The following is a 22161-nucleotide window of genomic DNA, read 5'->3' as shown; positions in this document are numbered from 1 at the left end:
TAATTATGCAGATGAACTATGTCTTGAGGGCTCTGGGCAAGGACCAGACTTTCATTCTAGTGCTGCAAGACATACTGGGCTCCTTCAACATTGCTAATTCTGATGTTGGCTTACTGGCTTAATTCCTTCCTATCAGAGAGATAGCAGAGGGTGTGATGGGCTGTTGTTTCTTCTCACCAAGTGAACATCCTCATTGAATTACATGGAGCTCTGTCCTATCATTTCTCTCTTGCCACTAATATGTTGATGATATCCAGCTCTATCTGTCTCTCACTCAGAGTGGACAGGTCAGCCCTTCTGCTATCTAGAGTGTGAAGGAATAAGGGTTCTGCATTTAAAAAAAAAAAGAAACTGGCTCAAGAGATGATCTGGTGGGAAGTGAAAGTATTTGTAGAAGCAGCAGAAACTGTGACTTTATCCATCATTGAGGAAATCTGCTCTCCATTTGTCAAGGTAGTTTGAAATCTTGGGATCCTAATGGAATCTCCTTCCTTAGAAGTTTTTAAGGTCAGGCTTGACAAAACCCTGGCTGGGATGATTTAGTTGGGGATTGGTCCTGCTTTGAGCAGGGGGTTGGACGAGATAACCTCCTGAGGTCCCTTCCAACCCTGATATTCTATGTTTCTATGATTCTATGACTCTTCACTAATCACAAATATTTAGATAACAGCAGCAGCCCAGAATGTTTGCTTTCACCTTCAGCTAGCCAGGAGATTGCACCCTTTCCATTTAGATATGGACCTAGCCAAAATGATTCATGATTTTGTTATTTCAAACCTGGATCAGTCCAATTTGCTTTCCCTTGGTCTGACCCAGATGTCAGTTCCTAAAATACAGATGGTTCAGTATACCATCTATCCCATCTGTCAAGTGGAGCAGACTAATGAGAATATATCACACTAATACTCCCAAGTCTACTATGCTTTCAGTCCAATACTGAACACAGTTCATGATCCTGGTGCTTTAAATTTCTAAGTTCTCGAGGTTCAAATTATCTTAAAGTCAGCCTCTTCTTTCTTTCCATTTCACCCCATCAGCTGGTTTCAACAGGAATGCGATGACTGAGAGATACCAGGTTCAAACATGAATTGGTTTCTTCTCATGAAGGATTGTTGGTGTCTTTTTTAATTTAGGAAATGATGCTTAGATACCACACTATCTAACATCTGCAGTATCTGAATAATGATGGGAGCCTTAGAAAAGTGAAATATTAATGAAATAATAGTAAAGACGATGCATGAAGAAATCAGTTCAAAACAACTTAGACAGTTTTAGAATTTCGGTACCTAAGTGGATTGCAGAATTCATGGTAAAGAAGTTCAAGGTGAGGATATTGGGGATAAAAAGCACTAAAGGTTTGATTCTTCTCTCATTTACTTCAATACAAATCACGTGTAATTTCACTGGGGTCAATGGAATTACATCAGCATAAAGCCAGTATAATGAAAGGAGAATCAGGGTCTTGAGGGAATGTCTACACTTCAGCTGGGAGGTGTGATTCTCAGAAAATATAGAGAGACTTGCACTAGCTCAGCTTGAACTAGTGTGCTAAAAATAGCAGTGTGGATGTTGCAGGATGGACAGCAACTTGGGCTATCTGCCCAAGGTCAAACCCAGGGGGCTGGGCAGGCTTGGACTCATGTGGCTAGCCCAAGTTGCCACCAGTGCCACAATATTCACACGGCTATTTTTAGCCCACTAGCTCATGCTGAGCAAGCGTAAATCTGTGTATTTATGCTGGGAAATGCACCCCTTAGCAGCAGTGCAGACATGCACAAAGGTTTTGTCTACACTGCCCTGCAGCTTGGACTACGGGGATTTGAGAGATGCCAAAGTGCTGCACAGTAACTCTCCTGTGTAGACACTGCGGGCATGAACTAAAAGGTCATGTTTGAAGTGGACTACATTAATGTGAATTAGGAACCTTTTAGTTCATGCCTGAAATGGCCACACAGGGGAGTTATAGCACATTACTTTGGTCCACACTATTATTCACAGCACCGTAGTCCAAACTGGATGTAGGCAGTGCAGATGTAGCCTAAGAGACTCTATCTGAATCAGAGAATATAACTCAGAATCCATAACAGGAAACAGACCAGAAAGTGATAAAGGATAATAGAAAAAAACCCTCACAAATCTTCTGCACCATGTTTGGCAATAGTGAAAGGGACACATTGGCCTTGGGGTACCTTACGGAATATATATTGGCAGAAGTTATTCTGACACTGTGTAAAACTTTACAGTGAGACTAGAGTTGAAATAGCAGGTGTGATTCAGACCAGTGTATCATAGGAAGGATGATGTAATTAAAGGAACCAGTTGAGAGGGCTCAAAGTAATTATGTGTTTGAGAATTAGGAGATATGTAAAAAGATGCAAATGTTTGGCTTACAAAGCCTGAGGGAAAAAAAGAGGCAAGAGGATCAGATAAGGTGGCATAAGATTCTGAAAAGAAAGGAATAGGTTGATGCTATAAATTGTTTGATATAGTAACTGGTTCAAAACCAGTCATGAAAATAAAGAGGAAGAGGGTGTCAATATTTAAAATAGCCAGGCAGAATTTCTTTGTATAAAATATGGTTCCTAGGTCAACTGATGAAACCTGGGGAAAGGGAAAATGTTCTTCCCACTACATGGCTTAAAATCATGGCTCCACTGAAGTCAATGGAGATTTTACCGTTGACTTCAATAGGATTAGAGCTCCATGCTGTATTTCTACTCTGCTTTAGAGATCTTAGACTTCTATAATGAAGAAATATCTTTATGAAGTTGGCATTCTTCTTCCCTTTATGGAGTGTTTAATCTTTGGACACATGAAGCCTGTTTCTTCCATATCTAACATAACCACTGAAACAGATCAGTCAGTCAGAGAGGGCCCCAAAGCTTTAGAGTACAAACCCTCTAAAGCTGACTCATGATGAACTTTCTGAGCAGACACAGTGATTCTCCTTACACCATTTCAGAAAGCTCAGTTTTGCCACTGACTTCAGTTAAGAAGTCCTGAGCACCCCTGGAGTTCACATGAAATAGATTTTAAAGTACTATCACATTTTCTGGGTCTAACTTGTTCATATAACTTCATTGATAGTAACCTTTCATTTAGCTTCATGGTTTCTTTATGATTGTAAAACATAACTTCTAAAATTAGAATAGGGTGACAAAAGATGTAGAACCACTCAATGTTATAAAATTAATAGTAATACAATTTGAGCGTGTAAGCTTATGTAGTGCCTTTCATACAGAAGTATCCCAAGGCACTTTAAAATAAAAACTCAATAAGAAGTGAAAAAGTGCTCTGTCAGATGAGATAAACCAGGGAAAAGGGTAAATTAATTAAGCTTGGATTTAAACCAGTCAACACACTATTTTGAACATTGGTCAGAACAGAGACAGTTTCCAAATATCTGTTTCTAAAACCCAGTAAATTAAATGATATTTTCAATCTTGATTTCCTGGGGGTGATTTGCAAGGGGTTCTTTTATAGTTTCATAGGTAAGAGTAACAAGACTAAAATGTATGCACTACATTTTCAAAAAGCAGTTTATGCCTCTCTCATTATATATAATTTTTGCATACACAATTTTTTTGTGCTCAAATGTTTTTGTTATCTGATTTGTACATACACATGGAAATCTGACTAGACACCAACTATCTCATTTGCATGTGCTAATATTGGGTTTTGTTGTCCCAAAATTCCAAGTATAATGAGGTTGGATTAAACCCGGTTGAATATTTATCACTATATTTCAAACAGGTGTATGTTTCTTCATGTTCTGGCAGAAAGAGTAATATGTGACATGGAAGTTGTTAAGATAGTATATGTTTCACAGAGAACACCAAAATTGCTTGGGAAAACCTAGTAAACTAGTAATGCATACATTGTAGCTTCCCTGGTGTTGAAGAAACTTATACATCTTCTATTTTTCAAACATTTTTCTCTTATGAACACATGGACCATCCTCATTTTTGGATGACTGCCTCTTCAGATTAACGCATCCTTCTGGTGCATAAATTAGGGATGCACAGAGGGAAAAGGAAACACTCTAAATCTCAGGAAACATGAAGCAATACAGACGAATGTGGTAGAGTTGAGTGAATAATTCACAATAAATAATTATCTGATAAATTAGCCTTTCTTTCTGTTCACAGAATATCTGAAAGCAGCTTAGGAGTTTCCTGATATTTACTCATCATTCAAGTTTATTCTACAAACATTTGTTTTTTATTCTATGGATCAATCGCAAACAACTTGCTGTAAATATTCTCTACTTAGCATTCAAAAGTTGAGCTATGTTGCTTAGTTGTGATTGGCCAGATAAGTCATGTGGTAGTTTCTGTTCTCTGGTTGGATGAGAACACAAGCAGTTATTTTCTATGTGTCAATAAAACTCACTAGTTCACATGCCTGTTGAAGAGGTTTGATCTTGGCAATATTGAATTCATTAAAAAACTCCAGTGAATACTGTGAAAGACATTTTGCAGTATTTACCCACCTGCTGTTGTGTGCTCCTTTTGTCATAATTGCTGACAAAGCCCTAAGAAACGAATGTGATCTCCTGATAATATTTTTCATGATGGAACCTTTGCATATATATCAATCTTGCTACTTGCTTCTATCTGAAGTTCTAAAGTTCTATTCCTAATATTGAACCTGAATTGATTGTGCTTTTCTTCTGGGGAAGTTACTCTTCAGGAACTTGCAGTTATTCCATAGCTCATTCTGAGAGAGATTTGTGAACAGTTAATGGAAACTCCACTACAAATTTTTTTTAAATATGTATGAATTTCAGAAAATAAACATTAAACAGTTTATTTCACTATACTCAGGTATTATGGTTAAATGTATAATTCAGATGTTAATCATTTAAGAAATTATTGAGGATCAGAAAGATCCCTGTCAAATTTATGTTTTTGACCAGATTGTCATGGTTTATGGAAATATGGAAAAGATCAGCCTTATTTTGTACTACTTCATTAAAATACAAAACTGATGGCAAATATACAAATTATGCATGTTCAGCTGACAACAATTTACAAAGACTGTCTGTTTTGCAAAAGTTATGAACTAAACCTATAAAGGTAACAATATTTCATAGAATGCTCAATATAAGGATCCTGAGGATTAACTAGAAACTTAATAGGTTCTGGGTGCTAAAGTCAAGGGAGGTATATGCACAGAATACACCTCAGGAGCATGCCCAATTTGTATTAATTTTTAATTGTGATGAGAGAGGGTATATTGATAACCCTTCATTTTTACTTTTGGTTCACTTAAAAAGGGAATCTTCATCAAGCACTCTTTGTAGGGTAATTAATATATCACTACATGAATGCATCATTTACTGCATTCCTTGTTTTATCCAATATGCTATATATAAGGAATGATCAATCAGTATAATCAGATAATGAAGCTAGAAAATGTAAACTATATGAATTCTTACCTGAGCTCCTGAGCTATAGAGTCCACTTGTACTGTTAATAAAAGCAGAGAGAATGAATGAATTAGTTTACATTTCCAGTCCTGTGCTTTCTGCAACCTTGCACCTGTCCCTCTGTGATGACAGAGGAGCAGCTATCAAAACACAGGTGATTCTTTATTTCATGCTAACTGCCGGATTGTAACTATTAGTGGAAAATGTTGTCCAAATGTGTAATTCCCAGGGTTAATTTAGATAAACCCTGCACAAGATAAAGATGATAATCTTCAGCACAGGAAAGCAACTAAGGCACTTTTTTGTTACTGGGAGAATGATGAGAAATCTTTGTTTTTCTGAGAGGTAATTTGATTTGGGAATGAAGAAAGCTGGTGTTTACAAATACCTGCCCACACAAGGCTACGCAGCATATTGACAGAGCCAACAGGTGGTTCTAACGATTACTCATGTTGCACAGGCAATATCAGTTGTTCTACTTCTGGGAAAATGCACTTGCTCTATTAAGCCTGTGTGTGTGTGTGTGTGTGTGTGTGTACACTGAATAGAATATGTTAAATGAGACCCAGTCAATCAGATTATAGTTTCCAGCAGTCTTTGACAGCTAGAAAAGCCACACTAGGACACTGAGATGTGCTGCAATAACTTCATTACTTTGTGGCAATAACTCTGTTTAGGGTCTGATCCTAGTCCCATTGAAGTTTATGGGAATTTTGCCATTAATTTCAATGGGAACAATATCGGGTCCTGTTTTAAAAGTTTTACATCAAGAATTAAGGGAAATTTTTCTAGCCATAGTCCTCTTTATTTCTGGTCAAAGGCTGGCATTGTTTTTAACACATCTCTGTCAATGCATCTCAGTCCTGACCTGCCATTGCAGTTCTGGGCTGAGATCCTGGTTCCATTGAAATCAATGGGAAGAGTCCCATTGATTTCATGTTTCAGAGTAGCAGCCGTGTTAGTCTGTATTCGCAAAAAGAAAAGGAGTACTTGTGGCACCTTAGAGACTAACAAATTATTAGAGCATGAGCTTTCGTGAGCTATAGCTCACTTCATCATATGCATTTGGTGGACAATCTTTTGTTAAATAAATTTGTTAGTCTCTAAGGTGCCACAAGTACTCCTTTTCTTTTTGCCATTGATTTCAGTTTCACTTCCTGTCTTCTCATGAGCAGAGACCACCAATTTGCAGTGGTTTGGTGATGTGCCACTAGGGAATTAAAGCCCCCCACTAACCCAACTTTCACTTTTGGCCTCAGCCACAACTTGATCTTGGAGTTATAAAATTAATGCATTTATCCCCTGTGCCAGGTAGACTCATAGTAACCCAGGACTACTGAGCCTTGACAATACATCAAAGTACTTAATGGCTTCTTTGTCACAAGTCCTAAGCACACAGAATCTCCACTGAAATCATGGAGAGGTGCAGGTGCTCAGCAGCTCTGAAAATCAGGCCATAGGCTTTATAAGCACAATTTGCCTAGATGGCAGGCAAAATTTTATGTTTATTTGTGCATATGTTCACTTTCTTCTCACCATCAAGGGTCACAAAAAGCATTATGAATTAAAATGCATAGTTGTATTGCTAGTCAATCATGTTTTCCTGGTGTTTAGATCATAAAGGGCCTGTTTACTTTGCAATATTGCATTCCCATCTGCTCTTTACCAAAAGAGAAGGGATAGCAGTAAGTATAACTTTTTAATCATAACTTTGCAGAATTAAATATAAAAATCTACTTTAAAAAAAGCCCAGAACATTCAGTGAGAATAAACAAACACTATCCTTTGATTAAAACTAAGTTTACTTCTGTGCCCTCATACAGGTCATTTATAGTCAATTGATGGCAATGAACAAACTGTTCTTTTATCCGGTTGATAAAGTTCAGCATATTATTCGCAAGACATCATTCAACTTCAGACAACTCTGCTTCCTTTACTAAACCTTAATTTGCATGATGAAAGGCATTCTTTTACAAAGTAAACTACATCCTTTATGTGCTTTCATAAATATTCGTATTAAAATATCATACATTAGAAAAATATTTCCTCTTTTCTTTAAACCATAGCTAATAACATTTTGCCTCTTAATGCCAGCAGTCTGTGTCCTGGCTTGATTAAAAAAGCTGCCCTAAGGAAGCCATATACACTCTGAGTACACATTAGGGGCTGTACACAGGAACTATCATATTTCATGGTGTGATGGATACAGGGTCATCAAACATGCTTTCTAACTCACTCTTGGTTCCTTTTGAGCATGTTCGCAGCTTTTTATCTTCACCATCTGCATCCATCTGTAACATTAACACAACATCTTTAGTTCCTTTTTGCCACTGAGAAAGAAAATCTTCAAAATGTGTTATAAAGTTTCCAGTGCCCAGACAGTAATGGAAAGGAGAATAACCATGCCTTAATAATGCTGTCACAAAGATAAAAACTCATCTCTGAATATCTGATAAATAATCCATAGGAGATATCTGTAATGATGAAATTTATTCAATCAAGCAACTAGTAAGAGTTACTCTTTAAGATTTGATGCCAATATCTACAGGTGTTTATTGCAGATGTAAGATTAGACACTGTGAAATACTATTCTTGCTGCTTTCAGGGGTTGCTACAACAGAATTTGAAATTTAAATCTTCACTGGAGGATGGGAACTAGAGAGTATCAGCAGCACCTGCAAATACCTAGCGCTAATGTTGTAAGTTAACACTTCTGAGTGTCTTCACCAGAACTATTTCTTGAGCTATCAAGGGCAAGATATATATTGTGAACTGTTAAAATGAAACAATCAGCAAAACATTTTTAAGATACCTCTCTAAAGCAATATTAGAAACATCATCACTATGTGGCATTCTATTTTTTCACTCAATCTGCAGTAATAATAACATCTTAAAAAGATTTTTACCCAAAAGAATCTCTGATTTCACACACAAATGCATGCAAGCATACACACAAAGAAATACTTTGCCAATGAAATGAGCTACATCTTGGGTACCAAATGGGCCAAGGAGGCAATACACAGATTTGAATGAAGGACAACATAGAGCTTGGGATTCTTATTTGATATTGAATCAGGGTGAGGGTTCAAGTTTTGATTTCACATCACTTAAATATTGTGAGCTGCTGTCCTAACATTTCTGACTGAAATAACAGAAACCTTGTAAGACCAGCTGTTCTCTTGACATTTTTGGCTACATACAAACCAGAATCAGAAATATGCACCTTTTGGTCTTGGATCTAACCCAGAGCCAAAATTGTACAGACAGATTTTCAATCCATGGATTTTATTACAAACCCCTAAAATTCTAAAGAGATGAAGAGTTGATGTTTTGGTGTGGAGGGTCACAGTGACATACAGCAGATTGCACAACAGTGTAATTTTCACCAAGGATAATGAGGACAATCTTTAATCTTTCCAAAAATATCATCAAACATTTAGGGTCTGATCTTTCAAGAGGGGGCTTGGAGTAGAAGACTATGCAAAAGAGCAGGCACTCCTAAATTTTTATTCTATTTCTGTTAGTGACTCACTATTTGTCCTTTAGCAAGTCACAGAATCGCTGTGTGACTCAGTTTTCCCATCTCTAAAATGGGGATAATAAAACTCACTGTGGAAGAATCCATTATTTTGCTGATTAATTTGTTAGGCTCAAATGCAGATCCCAGCACCTGGTTCTGGTATCTGAACCAGGAAGTAGAGAGATGTGTAGGAAGAGTTATTTTCCCATAGGCCAGGACATAGCAGCAGTGCCACTCTATGGAGACCACTTAATCCCCAATAGTTGAAGTAGCCTATGCATGGGCATTTGTGCATCACTAGCTACAAAAAGTGGCAAGATAAAAATGCAGTGGATTCCCTGGCTCTTCCTTCCTTGCTGTCTCACTGTGCACTGTTGTGCAGGGGGCTTCATACAGGAGGGAGGGAGGGAGGGGATGCTCAAAACAGCACTGATTTTTGCTGCATACAGGCCCTCAAAGGCATTGAAGAAAGGGCTTATCATTTTCACAATGCTCTGAAGATGTAAAGATGCTTTAATATTAAGTTCTTGGAAAACAGACAATGGAGACATTTTCAAGGTTTTCTCTGGGAGACCCATAGGCAATAGGGCTGAATTTATCTAACTTAGAAGGAGAACGGGTTGAGTCAACTCTTTTAAAGGTGAAAACACTTTCCTAACCTGGCCCTTTTCTAACTCATTCTTTCAGATGACTACACATGACATGTGCCATATGACCTCATACTTCTTTACAGGAGAGAACACAGTAAAGTACTTGAGCAGATATTTGAAAATATTAAATAAATACTTGAACAGTTCTGTTGCTTCTACCTGTGCTTGGGAAATCTGAAACTAAAATGTATAGTGATCAAATATGCAGGAGTAAAACCAAAATATTACATTTCATATGATTATATTTACAGACCATACTTGTTAGGAGTAGGGATTAAAATGTTTTGGGGTTTTTATTTAGGAGTGGCTGAAGGCTCTCAGTAGTTGTTGCAATTCTCAAAACCTGAGAATGAGTGGGTTGCAATGTGACTGCAATGGTAATGGGAAACATGGCTCTGTTCGCTGATGCTGAGTTGTGATTGAAGGCACTGACCTGCCATAGACTTATAATAGGGGAGCAGGTGTGGCAATGATGGACTTTAATTTCCTTTAATAAACCTTTTATGTGCCACACTTTTACTGCCATTCTACACTCTCCAAGGTCCTGCACATAATAGGTTCATTACTTTTGATTACTGTAGTCTATTGAGACAAACAACTCCAGAACACACTATATATTATGTTCAGTTAAACCAATATAGACTATTTATCCATTGTGCATTATTTCACCTGCAACTCTACAGACAAAATTAACAACAGCTTCTGTAAGCTAAAACTATTAAAACCACTGGTACTCCTTTGTCATCATTTCATAATAAATACCACACTAATCACTATGCTGCTCTTTTAATTATGAAAAAAAGTGTCCACTGCTTCTACTGAACAGCAGCTACTTGGTTCTAAATAACATGTTTCATGGTGATGAATATTTAAAAACCACACAATGAGTGAAAACCAACAATAAAATCAATGTAGGTGATTTTTTTCTATTGCTTTTCTTTCTTTAAAATCATTTAAATTTATGACAGATGTTTAAACAGTTTAAGATTAAAATGGTTAGGCCTGTTTAGGATGGTGCACATTGCATTCAAAAATCATCGTCATCTTGCGAGTGTCTCTGTTGCATGTAAAGTGGTTCAACTCGCTAAAGTCCCTTGTGTTAAAGTAAAAATTACACTAAAATAAATATGGATAAAGCTGTGAAAATAATTAATATTTTGCAGCTATTTTCTTTCTCTACATGAAAATTTCAAGGTGATGTCCCAGTGAAGATGTTTATTGTTTTTTGATAGTTTTTTTCCCCACAGGTCATTTGAAATAGGCAAAGGTAAATATAAAAAGTTCATTGTTTCTTACTTTCATGTCTTCTGTTTTTAAGTGGAAGAACACTCAGCAGATACTCAACCATTCCAGCCTTTTAATCAGCTATGGCAAAAAATATGAAACAATGTTCTAAATGCGAATGTCTGCCCAATAGCTTTAAAGCCAACATTTTTCTCTGCAAGCAGTTTTGAGACATATTTTGCTATTGCTACATATACTAATGGCCTGTTTCTTTATTGTGTTGAAACCAATGGGAGTTGAGAGTGGTCAGCTCAGAAGGCACTCATGGCCACTAGAGCCAAATGGCCAAAAAAGCCAAAGAAAAATTTTATATACAAAATTATATACCTGACCTTTACGTTTTAAGGCCAAGGTTCTTCTTTTGACCTTAACTAAACTGTTTTCCTCAAAGTTTGTTACAGATTACTAATTTCACTAATACTTTTTGTACTCAACATGCAAAAACAACAACAAAAAACTGTTTTGGGGTTTTTTGCAGCTTATTGGTTGGGACATGAAGTTATTTGAGACCAGTAAATATGCTCCCAGAAAACTGACCGGGGTTACTGACCAGTACATCTGAATGCTAAAGGGAATTCATTTTTACAAACTGACAATTGCACAGAGTCAAGAATCTCTAACTTTATTAATGCAGGTTTCAGAGTAGCAGCCGTGTTAGTCTGTATTCGCAAAAAGAAAAGGAGTACTTGTGGCACCTTAGAGACTAACAAATTTATTAGAGCATAAGCTTTTGTGAGATGAAGTGAGCTGTAGCTCACGAAAGCTTATGCTCTAATAAATTTGTTAGTCTCTAAGGTGCCACAAGTACTCCTTTTTTTTTATTAATGCAGTAGCAGCATTTTCCCTTACTGTTCAGATTGTTTCAGTGTTCCTGGTTATAGCAGCCAAATCCTACTCACCTTACTCACACAGGTCTCAGAGAATCGGATTACTTGTGAGTTGATCATGTGAGTACTTGTATGAGTGAGGCAACAAGGATTTAGCTCCAGTTTTTTGAGAAGGTTATAATTTGGTCCGAGGAAATACCTCATCTTGGAAGCAGTTTGTTTATTTTTTACAAATGTTAATATAATACTTTCAGTACTCCCTAAAATAGTCCCTCCAGGACATTAGTTGGGAAATGAGAGCAGTGTGGGGAAGCTTGCATTGTTGATGTAGGTAAAGTATGAAATTCACCTCCTGGGGAGACCTAGCACAAGGTCTATGCACCACTTAACTCCTATTTTAATCTCTGCTCATGGATGAATTTCACTGAGAGAGCTTGAGACTCCTACAGTGTCAGCCTGCGACCTTTCATCAGACTATATTTAATAAAATCAGGAAGAAAAGGAAGGAAACCATCCCCAGTTTTAGGTGTAGTCCAAAAAAATAGAAGATTCCAAGAGATCTTTTAACTAAAAATACCTCTGACTTTGAAAAGCAAATTTGCCAAACAACTTGTGAAGAGCAAGTTTTCATTGATTGTGATATGTTTGAAAGAAATAGCATCCCTAGGATTAACTATTCGCATACACATTTTCAGTGTATATTTCAATATACATTCCAATTCTCATATAAATACACATGCAAACAGAGCTAAAAGATTTATTATTACTTATTCAAGATGTTTGATAAATATGCTTTCATACAACAGACCACTAGGATCCATTGGCACAATCATTTTCCTATTAAAAAAAGTCCCTCTGCATACTTTTAAGAGTCTTTCTCTCTCTCCATTTTTTGATTTACAATGGTGACAAGAACTAATTCCATTCCTGTCATGATATTTTAAAATGGGACTATTATTTTTAGGAAATCATGCAGTGTTATCTCTCATGAACTTACTAGCAGGCGGGCTGCAAGTATTCTCATGAAAAGTCAAACATTATGAAGTCAGACTCTGCAAAGCACTGTGACCAGTAGCATATGTGTGCAGTATTGTGCCCCATGGTGATCTAACAAGTGTGAAAATTACTCATCCTTCCACAATAAATAATAAACTGTGACAACTCTGTCTTGTCAGTGCTCTTTGCGCTGAGGTTGTATGTTTCTTTCTTTTTTCTTTAACAGAAACTACCTTTTAAAACATACAAACAAACAGGCAATTATTATGGCAATTAAAAAAAAAATAAAACAAAACCAAAAGCCACCAAACCAAACAACAAGAAAATCCCAAGGGAAAACTCAAGTAGGTTGAAGAGTGAGCACCAGCTTTTGACTATCTTTTGGTTTTTTAGGTTTGTGTCAGTCATATTGTCATTTTAATATAATTTCTGATGTCCCTCCCCAAATATTAAATTCTAGAGAAGCTTACTACAGATATACTACTCTCTATGCAGAAATCTGATTATGGTCAGTGAAAAAGCAACATTTCATACTTTAGAATATTGCTAGAGTAAGATACAATTACATAATTTTCAGGGATGTGCCTGTATTGAGGCTTAATCTCAGGTTGATGAACCTAACAGAAGAGAACTTTTTTTAATCTACAGGAAGAAAAAAACCACATACACACACACACACAAACATTAAAGAGTGCTTTTCAAGACCATTTCATAAGGCATGTGATTACTCCTTTTTGACAACATGTCCTTGATTTTGACACATGTTCCTTTACCTTATAATCCTATCCTTGATTCCTCTATGAGAAAGTTGATTGACATGGAAGTGATTGCTTTAAATGTGTTCCTCCCACAATAATTAAAATAAATAAGTGCAAACAGTAAATCTAAAGCTGAAAGCACATTCAGTTGCAGACTACATAATATGAAATCCATCCAGGATACAGGGTCTTATGCAGAGGGCCAAATGCTAGGTATGTTTTTGAGAAGTAAGGTGTTTTTCATATGGGACTTAATACTTGAAAATGAACTGCAACAAAATAAACCTTAGTCGAGAGACAAGCTTGGATAGCTTGGAAATGAGGATGATTTATTTTGATTCTCACTTCTGATTTCTAAGTTGTCACTGCTGTTGTATACTTCATCCATGCAACTTTGCACAACTGGCAGTGCTGAATATAAACCAAAGCCATATGTTTATGTCCTTTTTCCAAATGACTACAGCAAATAGTTCCATTATTCCCTTAGGTAACCAACGTGTGCCAAGGATTTCTATTAGTCTGCTTTATCAAGGCATCAGAGGGCAGAGTCACAGCTTTATGAAATTAAAGGGCAACTGCCAGCTTTGTGTTTTTAGCACAAATTTATAAAATTTATCCTGCACAAAGATTGCTTGATTCAAGCTGAAATGCGATGCTATTTTTTCACATTTAGGAGCTTTTTAACCTGAAAAATGTTGAATTTGATATCTTTCTTCTATATCTTAGACTACACCTGGTGAAAAATATACTAAGTTTTAAGAAATTGTTTCTTTTAACAACATTGTAAAAAATTGTGAATTACATTGAAGAGAAAACTACTAAGTACCTGACGAATGGGACAAAGCATGTGCCCCCATCTTATAGAAAGAAAGATTTAAAAAAAATAAAATCAACATGTATTATCAGATCAGATATTTTATCAACATAAGTCATGTCTTTCAAGTGAAATAAAAATGGTATGTTTTAAAACATATTTTCAGTGATGAAAGGTTTTTGGAGATCCAAAAATATTTCTGCATCTTGCCAATTCATAAAGACAGAGTTGGGTTTTGAAACTAAAGAGCAGAACTTTTACTTATTTAAAATGTTCAGATATTTGACGATGGTAAAACATTGTTATACTTGAGTCCTGCACACGGGTATATTCTAAATACTATCCAAAATAAACACATCTGCAATGGAAATAGCAATGCTACAAATAGATCACATATTTTCCTGAGCTTAATACAGAAACATACTTTGACTAAAGTTCATTTTCATGAATGAATTCTCCCACCTTTGTCTGCTTCCGGGTGAAATTCTGTGCAGATTCCAAATGACCAAATCCGTCACTCTGACCAAGATACCTTTTCTGATTTAACAAACTATCCTGAAATTCATTCTCTGAAAGAAAGAATGCAGATACACTACATAAAACAAAGATGAAGTGGGACTGATTTACATCAAGTGGGGAAAGTATCCAGGTGCAACACTTTCTTGCATAGTATTGTCGAGTTACATTGTAAACACACAAAAAGGTGCTGCTGTTAAAGGGGGCAAAATAAAAATCAGCTTTTTAAACTACCTTTTGTTACAATGTTAATGCACTCATTCAAAGCTTAAGAATTTGACCTACAGCAAGAAAAGTTTCCCATTTTACTATATTTAAAAATACAAATCCATGCATTTATATCACAGAAGCAGTTTCTTCAGATATTTCTTATAACTCCTTGTTAAGAAAAACAACGTTTTGGTACCTGGTGTGGAATGGGATGTATTCTAAACTACTGCAGGCTTTAGTTGTAAATTTGCTGAGTGTTAGTTAATTATTTAAAAGTGCTAATATTTTAAAATATTTGCATTATGCCAGTGTTTCTTATATAAATAAACTGAAGGAAAGGAAGGAAGTTTCCCTGATCCCGATTTTACAGCCTTTCTCTGAGCAAATTCCCACTGAAATCAAGGGGCGCTTTGAGTGAAGATGAGCTGCAGGGGCAGGGATATGTGGATGTACAGTACTGCAAGCCTTATATTCAAAAGTGCTGAAAAACCTATGGCTCCTGAAGACTTTAGTGAGAGTTCAGAATACTGGTGCCTATGGAAATCAAGTCCTTTGTGTTCAGTTATTTGCATACAGTCTATCACTGCCACTTCTGCCCCTGGTGACAAGAATTTCAGTTTAGAAGCACTTAAAACTTCAGAGTTCCTTTTGAAATACTGTAAAGTGTATTTAGTCGATGCATGCATGATTAGCGCATACAGTACAGCCTGATGGCAAAATTTATCTTCCAATGTTTGGAACTTCAATCTCAAACTTTGTCTATGCAGTTGACAAAGTTTGATGAAGCCTTGTCAATACAATTTGAATATGTCATTTGAAAAACTGGAAGACTGTTTCAGGGTGACTGGGATTTATTTAACAGCTAACTTATGTCTGACTCTCAGTAGATCAAGTCTTGCCTTAAAATCCTATCAATTACTTTAATTAAAATGAATAAAACTTTATCAAGTAGCAAAACAGACAACAAAATAACATAGCGGGAAAGGGGGGAATGACAAGGAGCCCAGCAGCTAAAAGGATTTTAAGCTATTATAACCAATAAGTTGCTGGAGAAGGTGTTGTTTACCCTCATAAGCCTTTTTTTCATTATTCTAGTTCAACAGCAGTTTAAAAAACAGAAGAGTTTTAAAGCTTCCCACCTGCCTTTTCCTCTTTGTTTGCAACACACTAACCTAAAACAAAAAGATCCCTGAAAACAGACATATGCTGGTGAACAAAGCTCTTTCTAAAGCCTGAAACTTAGCACCTTTTTGTCTAAAATCCTATCATGTTATGTATTTATTAGCAATACATTTTCCATTTATTTTCTCAAAGATTGCCAATAAAGACCTAAATCACATAAGGGAGTAGCTGTAAACCCTCTGAGTTCCCTAATGTCAAACTCATTAGCATTCGAATAACCACACAGCAGCACATCATCTGCACAATTGCAATTTTTTACTACTTTTAATAGCGTTTCTCAAAGGGCTCATTTTCAACTTTCTTCAGTGGTTAGTTGGTTCTCAGGGGAAAAGGAGCTTCCTGACGCTCACAGCTTCCACTCAACAACCAGGCCGTTTGCTGTCAGATGCATCAGCCCTGTGCCCTAACCCCATCTGCTGTCTCTTTCATCCTGAGGGACTGAGAGTTAAGACAGCACAGCTGAGATCCTCTTGGCAAAGTGCACAAAGGACACAAAAATATATAACTTTTCATATTTACTTTTACATAATAACTAACTATATTTTTTTTAAAAATCGTAGTTTAAAAAGGGCTCTGTGGAAAAAGTGCACGCAACAGTGCAATTTTCTATTTGATTCCTATCTGCCTTGTGTTATAGACCATCATTAGGGATATGACATACCTAATGTGACGTGATGTGTGTGTCATCTGTGTCACCAGTCCAAAGAACCTCTTATATTTCAAATACAATGCTAGATAGGATCAGATATTGCAGGTAGCAAATTATTTCTTTTATACAAAGGATGGATTATGATTTACTCCAATACCTAGCTCTTCGACAGTAATTTGGTGAACAACATATTTATTTCACGATAGAAGTGTAATCAATAGCCTTTTTTAATCCACTAGTTCTAAGAAAATTAACTATGGGCCTAATGCTGAGAGACAGTGCAGAGCCCAAGTAAAAGAGCTTTAGGCTGTAGTGCAGGGCTGAAAGATGATATTCTTTAACCCAACCCATTAGGCAATCTCTGCAGCTGTCCAGCAGCCTCTATTGTCCATCCATGCTGGAAGAAAGACAGGAGGCCACAGATATGGATGTAGTTTAATTAAGCTGAACTGTATTCACTTATAATATCTGGGAGTACCTGGCATATATAATGGAAATGTCCTATTAATCTGTTTCTCCAGGTTCTTACAGTGGCATCTATCACCGTAGTCCCCAAGCACCTGCCAATGAAGAGGTCTGGCCCAATCGATCCAGGCTTTGAATGAACCCACTGAACCAAGTCAGTGGAGAGCTGAGGAGACTTATCATGGAGATCCCCTCCATAATGTGCACAGGACTGGAGATCTTCTGCATGAGGTCTTCACTACTGTCAACACCACTACGACCTGTGCAGCTGACATAGGATTTCTAACTGCATATGAGCCTTATATACCAAAAAGGATATGTGTCACAATAAAGGGCAAATGGACACTGCAAATTCAACTTGAATGATAAAATCTACACACAAAAAAGATGGAAAGAATATTTCATTTCCTTGTCATTGTTACTGCTTCAAGCTGAAGCAAGTCATGCTGAATATTTGCTACTAGTCTTTTTGTTTATAGCCACTTCCAATGCAAAGCATAGTGTTGACTCCAAAGTCCAAACCTAATAAAATCCATGATTCATACCAGAATGCTGATAGAAATCACAGCTTGGACTCTGATCCTGAAATCTGATCCCTCGGCCCCTGAAGTGTCTCACTGATCTCAATGGGACTGTGCACGTGGGTAAGGATCCAGTCCCTTGGATCAGATCACAAGATCAGACCCTTCATCATTTCTAAAAATGTTGATTCCTCAGAACTTTAATATGAAGAATAAATATGCTGAAAATGTAGATGTAGAAAATGTGAGTTTGTTTTCTCTGTCAGTATAGGCAATGTAATACACAAGCTGTACGATATCTGGAAGGAAAATATTCCCTCTGCACATCAAGATTAGTTTGCTACTGATGAATCTGATTTTCCTTCATTTACTGCAACCCTAGATGATCAATTGTAATGATGAAAGTATTAAACAAATTGTCATCCAGAGCTGTTTGTGAACATTCAACCTAGAATAAAAAAAATATAAAAGGAAATAAAGCCCACCACATTTATCAGTATAATTTAAAAATAATTATTCATATGTATAATAAGTGGCAATGGTCTCTCTTTGCACAAGTAACACAACATACTCTAAGAAATTTAAAGATCTATAAATTCCTCAACCGTAAACTTGAAGAGGCAAGATGCAACAGAAAACCAAATTCTAATCCATTTGATTTATTCTGATTTAGGCTCTGGTACTGCAAAGGCTTAAGCATGCGTGGAACTTTACACAGGGCAGTAATCTCATTATCTTCAATATTATGCACACACTTATGTCCTGTTTCAGCAAGATGCAGAACCATGTATCAAATGTTAAACACATGAGTAGGGCTGGTGGTTTCAACAGAACTACTCATGCACATCAGTTTTGGCAGGATCGGGAGTTTAGATTGGAATGTCCTTGGGGCAGAGAACTTGTCTTTATCCTAGTTGTATTAAATGATCAGTGCACTTTTGCGCTACATAAATAAAAATCTATTCTAATTAGATTGATGCTTTATTTCCAAACATCAGGCTTAATTTTGTTTTACTTATTACTGCATTGTGATGAACATGAGGTCCTTTTGCCTGTGCTGGAAAGTCTTATAACAGCAGCATTTGTCCTTTCGATGCCTGTAAAAATATACCCTCAGCCCTCCTTCACTCTCTTTTAAACACTGCAGTAATTCCAATGCCATGTGCAAGATCATATTTTGCCTTGTAGAAGGGTTTAACTTTCACCTGATTTAAGCAACAAAATGTCCCTCAAAGATGCCTGAGACCTCACTGTAATTAACATAACTGCATTTAGATGTTATTCATGACTGATAATTCCAACACCTTGTGCAAAAAAAAAAAGGTTGCATGCTGTAAACATTATAAACATATTCAAATAAGCTTAACACAATCTGCCATGCTTATTTCTGCCTAGATCATGGACCAGTGAAATGGTTAATGCAAATGGATTTATAATTTGCTTTGGGGGGCCAGTTTCTTCTCCTTATTTATTAGCCCAGCTGATGGGGCAGATTTGATGAGGCACTTCTGGAATAATTGAGTCATCACACAAAGAAGGCTGCTAGCATTCAGAGTGGTTTTATCAGCAGCAAGCAGGCCTGATTACTGACAATTACACTCTGATCCGGTGATGGAGGAGAAAGAGCCAACGAGTGGGAAATGTCCGTGTTTCTATCCAGGAATAATTTCTACATTCATTTTACATGCTAAGTGTTTCCTATCTCTGCATAATAAACTGTAAACAGGAATAGATGGCACAATGTCCCTTAATATTTCCTGGTAATGAAGACACAAATGTACAGTGAGTGCTGATAAATATAGATGAAACATAAGCTATTCTCTGAGTCTGTATTGTTACCTTTAAAATAAATTTATTTTGGAGGTAAAAGCATAATCATAGCTAATGCAAAAAATGAGAGAAGATTGAAGCTGTCCTTGTAACTACACAGAAACTTTGTAAAAGTCCTGTTAATCACTGCTGCTTTAGAGGTTCACAAGCTGACGGTGATACACAGGAAAGTACATCATTTTGTTTCTCAACAGTCAACTATGTAAGAACTCTTTTGGTTAGACATAGTAAAGGAGAGCAACAACAGTGACCTCCATTAACACTTCAGAGAGAGCACATCTCAATGCTAAACTGAAAAACAATGAAGCTGGCACTAGAAGACATCTTCACTATGATAAATTCCCAATTTCCTCCCATCAGGCCTTTAAGAAGAGAGTGTTTATGATGAATAATAAAGTTAGACCTTAGATTGCATGAGTTGTTATGTTTAGCAATGTATTACTACTGTTGTTAGGATGATATGTTTTTTTTACCAGTAACATGTGGTTTATTAACAAAATTCTAAAGCAGAGCCTTAGAAAAATCTGTTTCCTCCCTGACTCAGAACACGGGCAAAAGCACAAAGTCAAGAGTTGAAATGTGATTTTGTGTTTGTTGATGGGCAATTATAGATTTCAGCTGGAAAATGTTAATACCTTAAATCTATCCAGAATTTTTTTCTTTTTTAGAGTTGGTCAGGCATGAAACACTGAATAATAAACTTCTGCATGCTTGTTTATTCTTTTTCCTCTTTTTAAGCTACTTCATAACTTCAAAAGGACTAAAAGTTATTTTCTGTTCTCCTGTGGGAACTATGGTAACTATTTTCATTAAATTAAGCACTTAACTTCAAGGCTTGTGTTATGATGATATGCATTATTTTGAATAAAACTACACCATAACAACCTTATGATTTCAAAGCACTTTTTGTACAAAGTTCAAAGAGCACACACCATTGATTCTGTAACATAGCGGTGCTTTTATTTTAAAATGTATTTACTCGTTTAAGTCTGTGCAATTTTTCCTGCATAGAGGACTTGATGCTGCAAGGTGCTGAGTGTGAGGAGCTGCTGCAATTGATTTCAGCAGGAGTTGATGGAGTTGATGTTCAGCACATCAAAGGGGGTGCTTAGCAGTTGCAGAACTGAGCCCAAAGTGAAAAGCCTGTCTCATACAAAAAACTATAGTCAGTTACATTTGATTCTTATGTTTTCAGTTACATAACGGCAGCACTTATACAACTCATGGAAGAATAGGGTAGCAGTACTCACTAGTCCTTCTACTTAGGGTAGAGTGCTGAAGGCATCCGATGAAGTGAGCTGTAGCTCACGAAAGCTTATGCTCAAATAAATTTGTTAGTCTCTAAGGTGCCACAAGTACTCCTTTTCTTTTAGTGCTGAAGTTCTTGCATATGTAAAATTCACATTAAATTGGATGGGACTCAGTTGACGCCCAGGGGATTTTGTGTGTGTGTTATCACTGTAGAACTGAGCTGTTAAAGATGTGTTAGAGCAGATTAGACTCTGTCAAAATGATCATCACTTCACAAATATTTAAGGTTTTAATCTCTGTTACTACTTTTCTTGCCTGTGATTTCTAGCTGTCCTAACCAAATTTTGTGGGAGTAACTTTACAGCTAGAATTGGTATAAAGAAACTCCTTATACAGTATAAGGAAATGTGGCTAATTAACTTATTTAATTATTGTCTTTTGTTCACTCTTAGACCTGGAGCCAAATGTTACAATGAATCTAAAATACAAGTTATTATTTAGAAAGAGACAAACAGCACTCAGTATTCAGATGCATTCATCTTCTTCAGCGGGCTCTCTCTTCATTAGGCATGACAGACGCATTCTAAAGAGAAAGTCGCACAAAAGGAAGAAGTGTGCCATCCTTCAACATGCAAATCATACATGTTCATTAACTTCAGGAGTGTCATGTGAAGTACAGTCTGTCACCACCTAAGAGACTTCAATGACCCTAACTACTAAAGACAATGAGACTTGCTTGCACTATTGCACTAGCCTTAGGTCCCCGGGACCATAGTGAAAAACAGAGAAAAAACTTGAAAAATACAGCAACAAAGACCATGCATACATGACAACTGAACAGGGCTTTACTTGCCTGACACCATAGCATTTAATAGATTTATCAGGCTGGATTCCCTCATGTGGCCAAGATGTGTTCAGCACAGGCCCAGAGTGTGTGTGTCTGTAAGTCTTTGTGGTTTTGTACAGCTGCCTATAGATCTAAGGGGCCATTCTAGCAACCAGGGATTGTTGGTGTGCAGCAACATTCTGACCATTCTCTCCTTTTCCTGGGTTATGCCAGGACCCAGGAGAAGGTTGGTATAAAACCACTACAGCAGCTTTATGCCATCTTGGGATTGTCCTTTCCCTCAAGAGGATGGATAAATTGACCCCTTGGTGCTACAGGAGCAGTACCAAAATCTGTACCAGGACCAAGGTTCTGTCACATCATATACAAGAGAGGCACCTGGAAGTGGATGGGGCTTCAGGAAAATGTCA

General features: G+C 36.8%; 1 protein-coding gene across 1 annotated transcript in view; it reads right to left on the bottom strand.

The window, feature by feature from the left end:
* The window catches only part of ST18 (ST18 C2H2C-type zinc finger transcription factor), a 203988-nt gene that overhangs the window by 75871 nt on the left and 105956 nt on the right, over positions 1 to 22161 (bottom strand). Inside the window, 3 exon segments of the mRNA XM_038390512.2 lie at positions 5441 to 5471; positions 7668 to 7722; positions 14743 to 14849. Of these exon segments, the coding sequence (XP_038246440.1) occupies positions 5441 to 5471; positions 7668 to 7722; positions 14743 to 14849 (193 nt within the window).

Source organism: Dermochelys coriacea, chromosome 2 (genome assembly GCF_009764565.3).
Source record: "Dermochelys coriacea isolate rDerCor1 chromosome 2, rDerCor1.pri.v4, whole genome shotgun sequence".
Lineage (NCBI taxonomy): Eukaryota > Metazoa > Chordata > Testudines > Dermochelyidae > Dermochelys > Dermochelys coriacea.
This window is presented reverse-complemented; position numbering and strand designations above follow the sequence as displayed.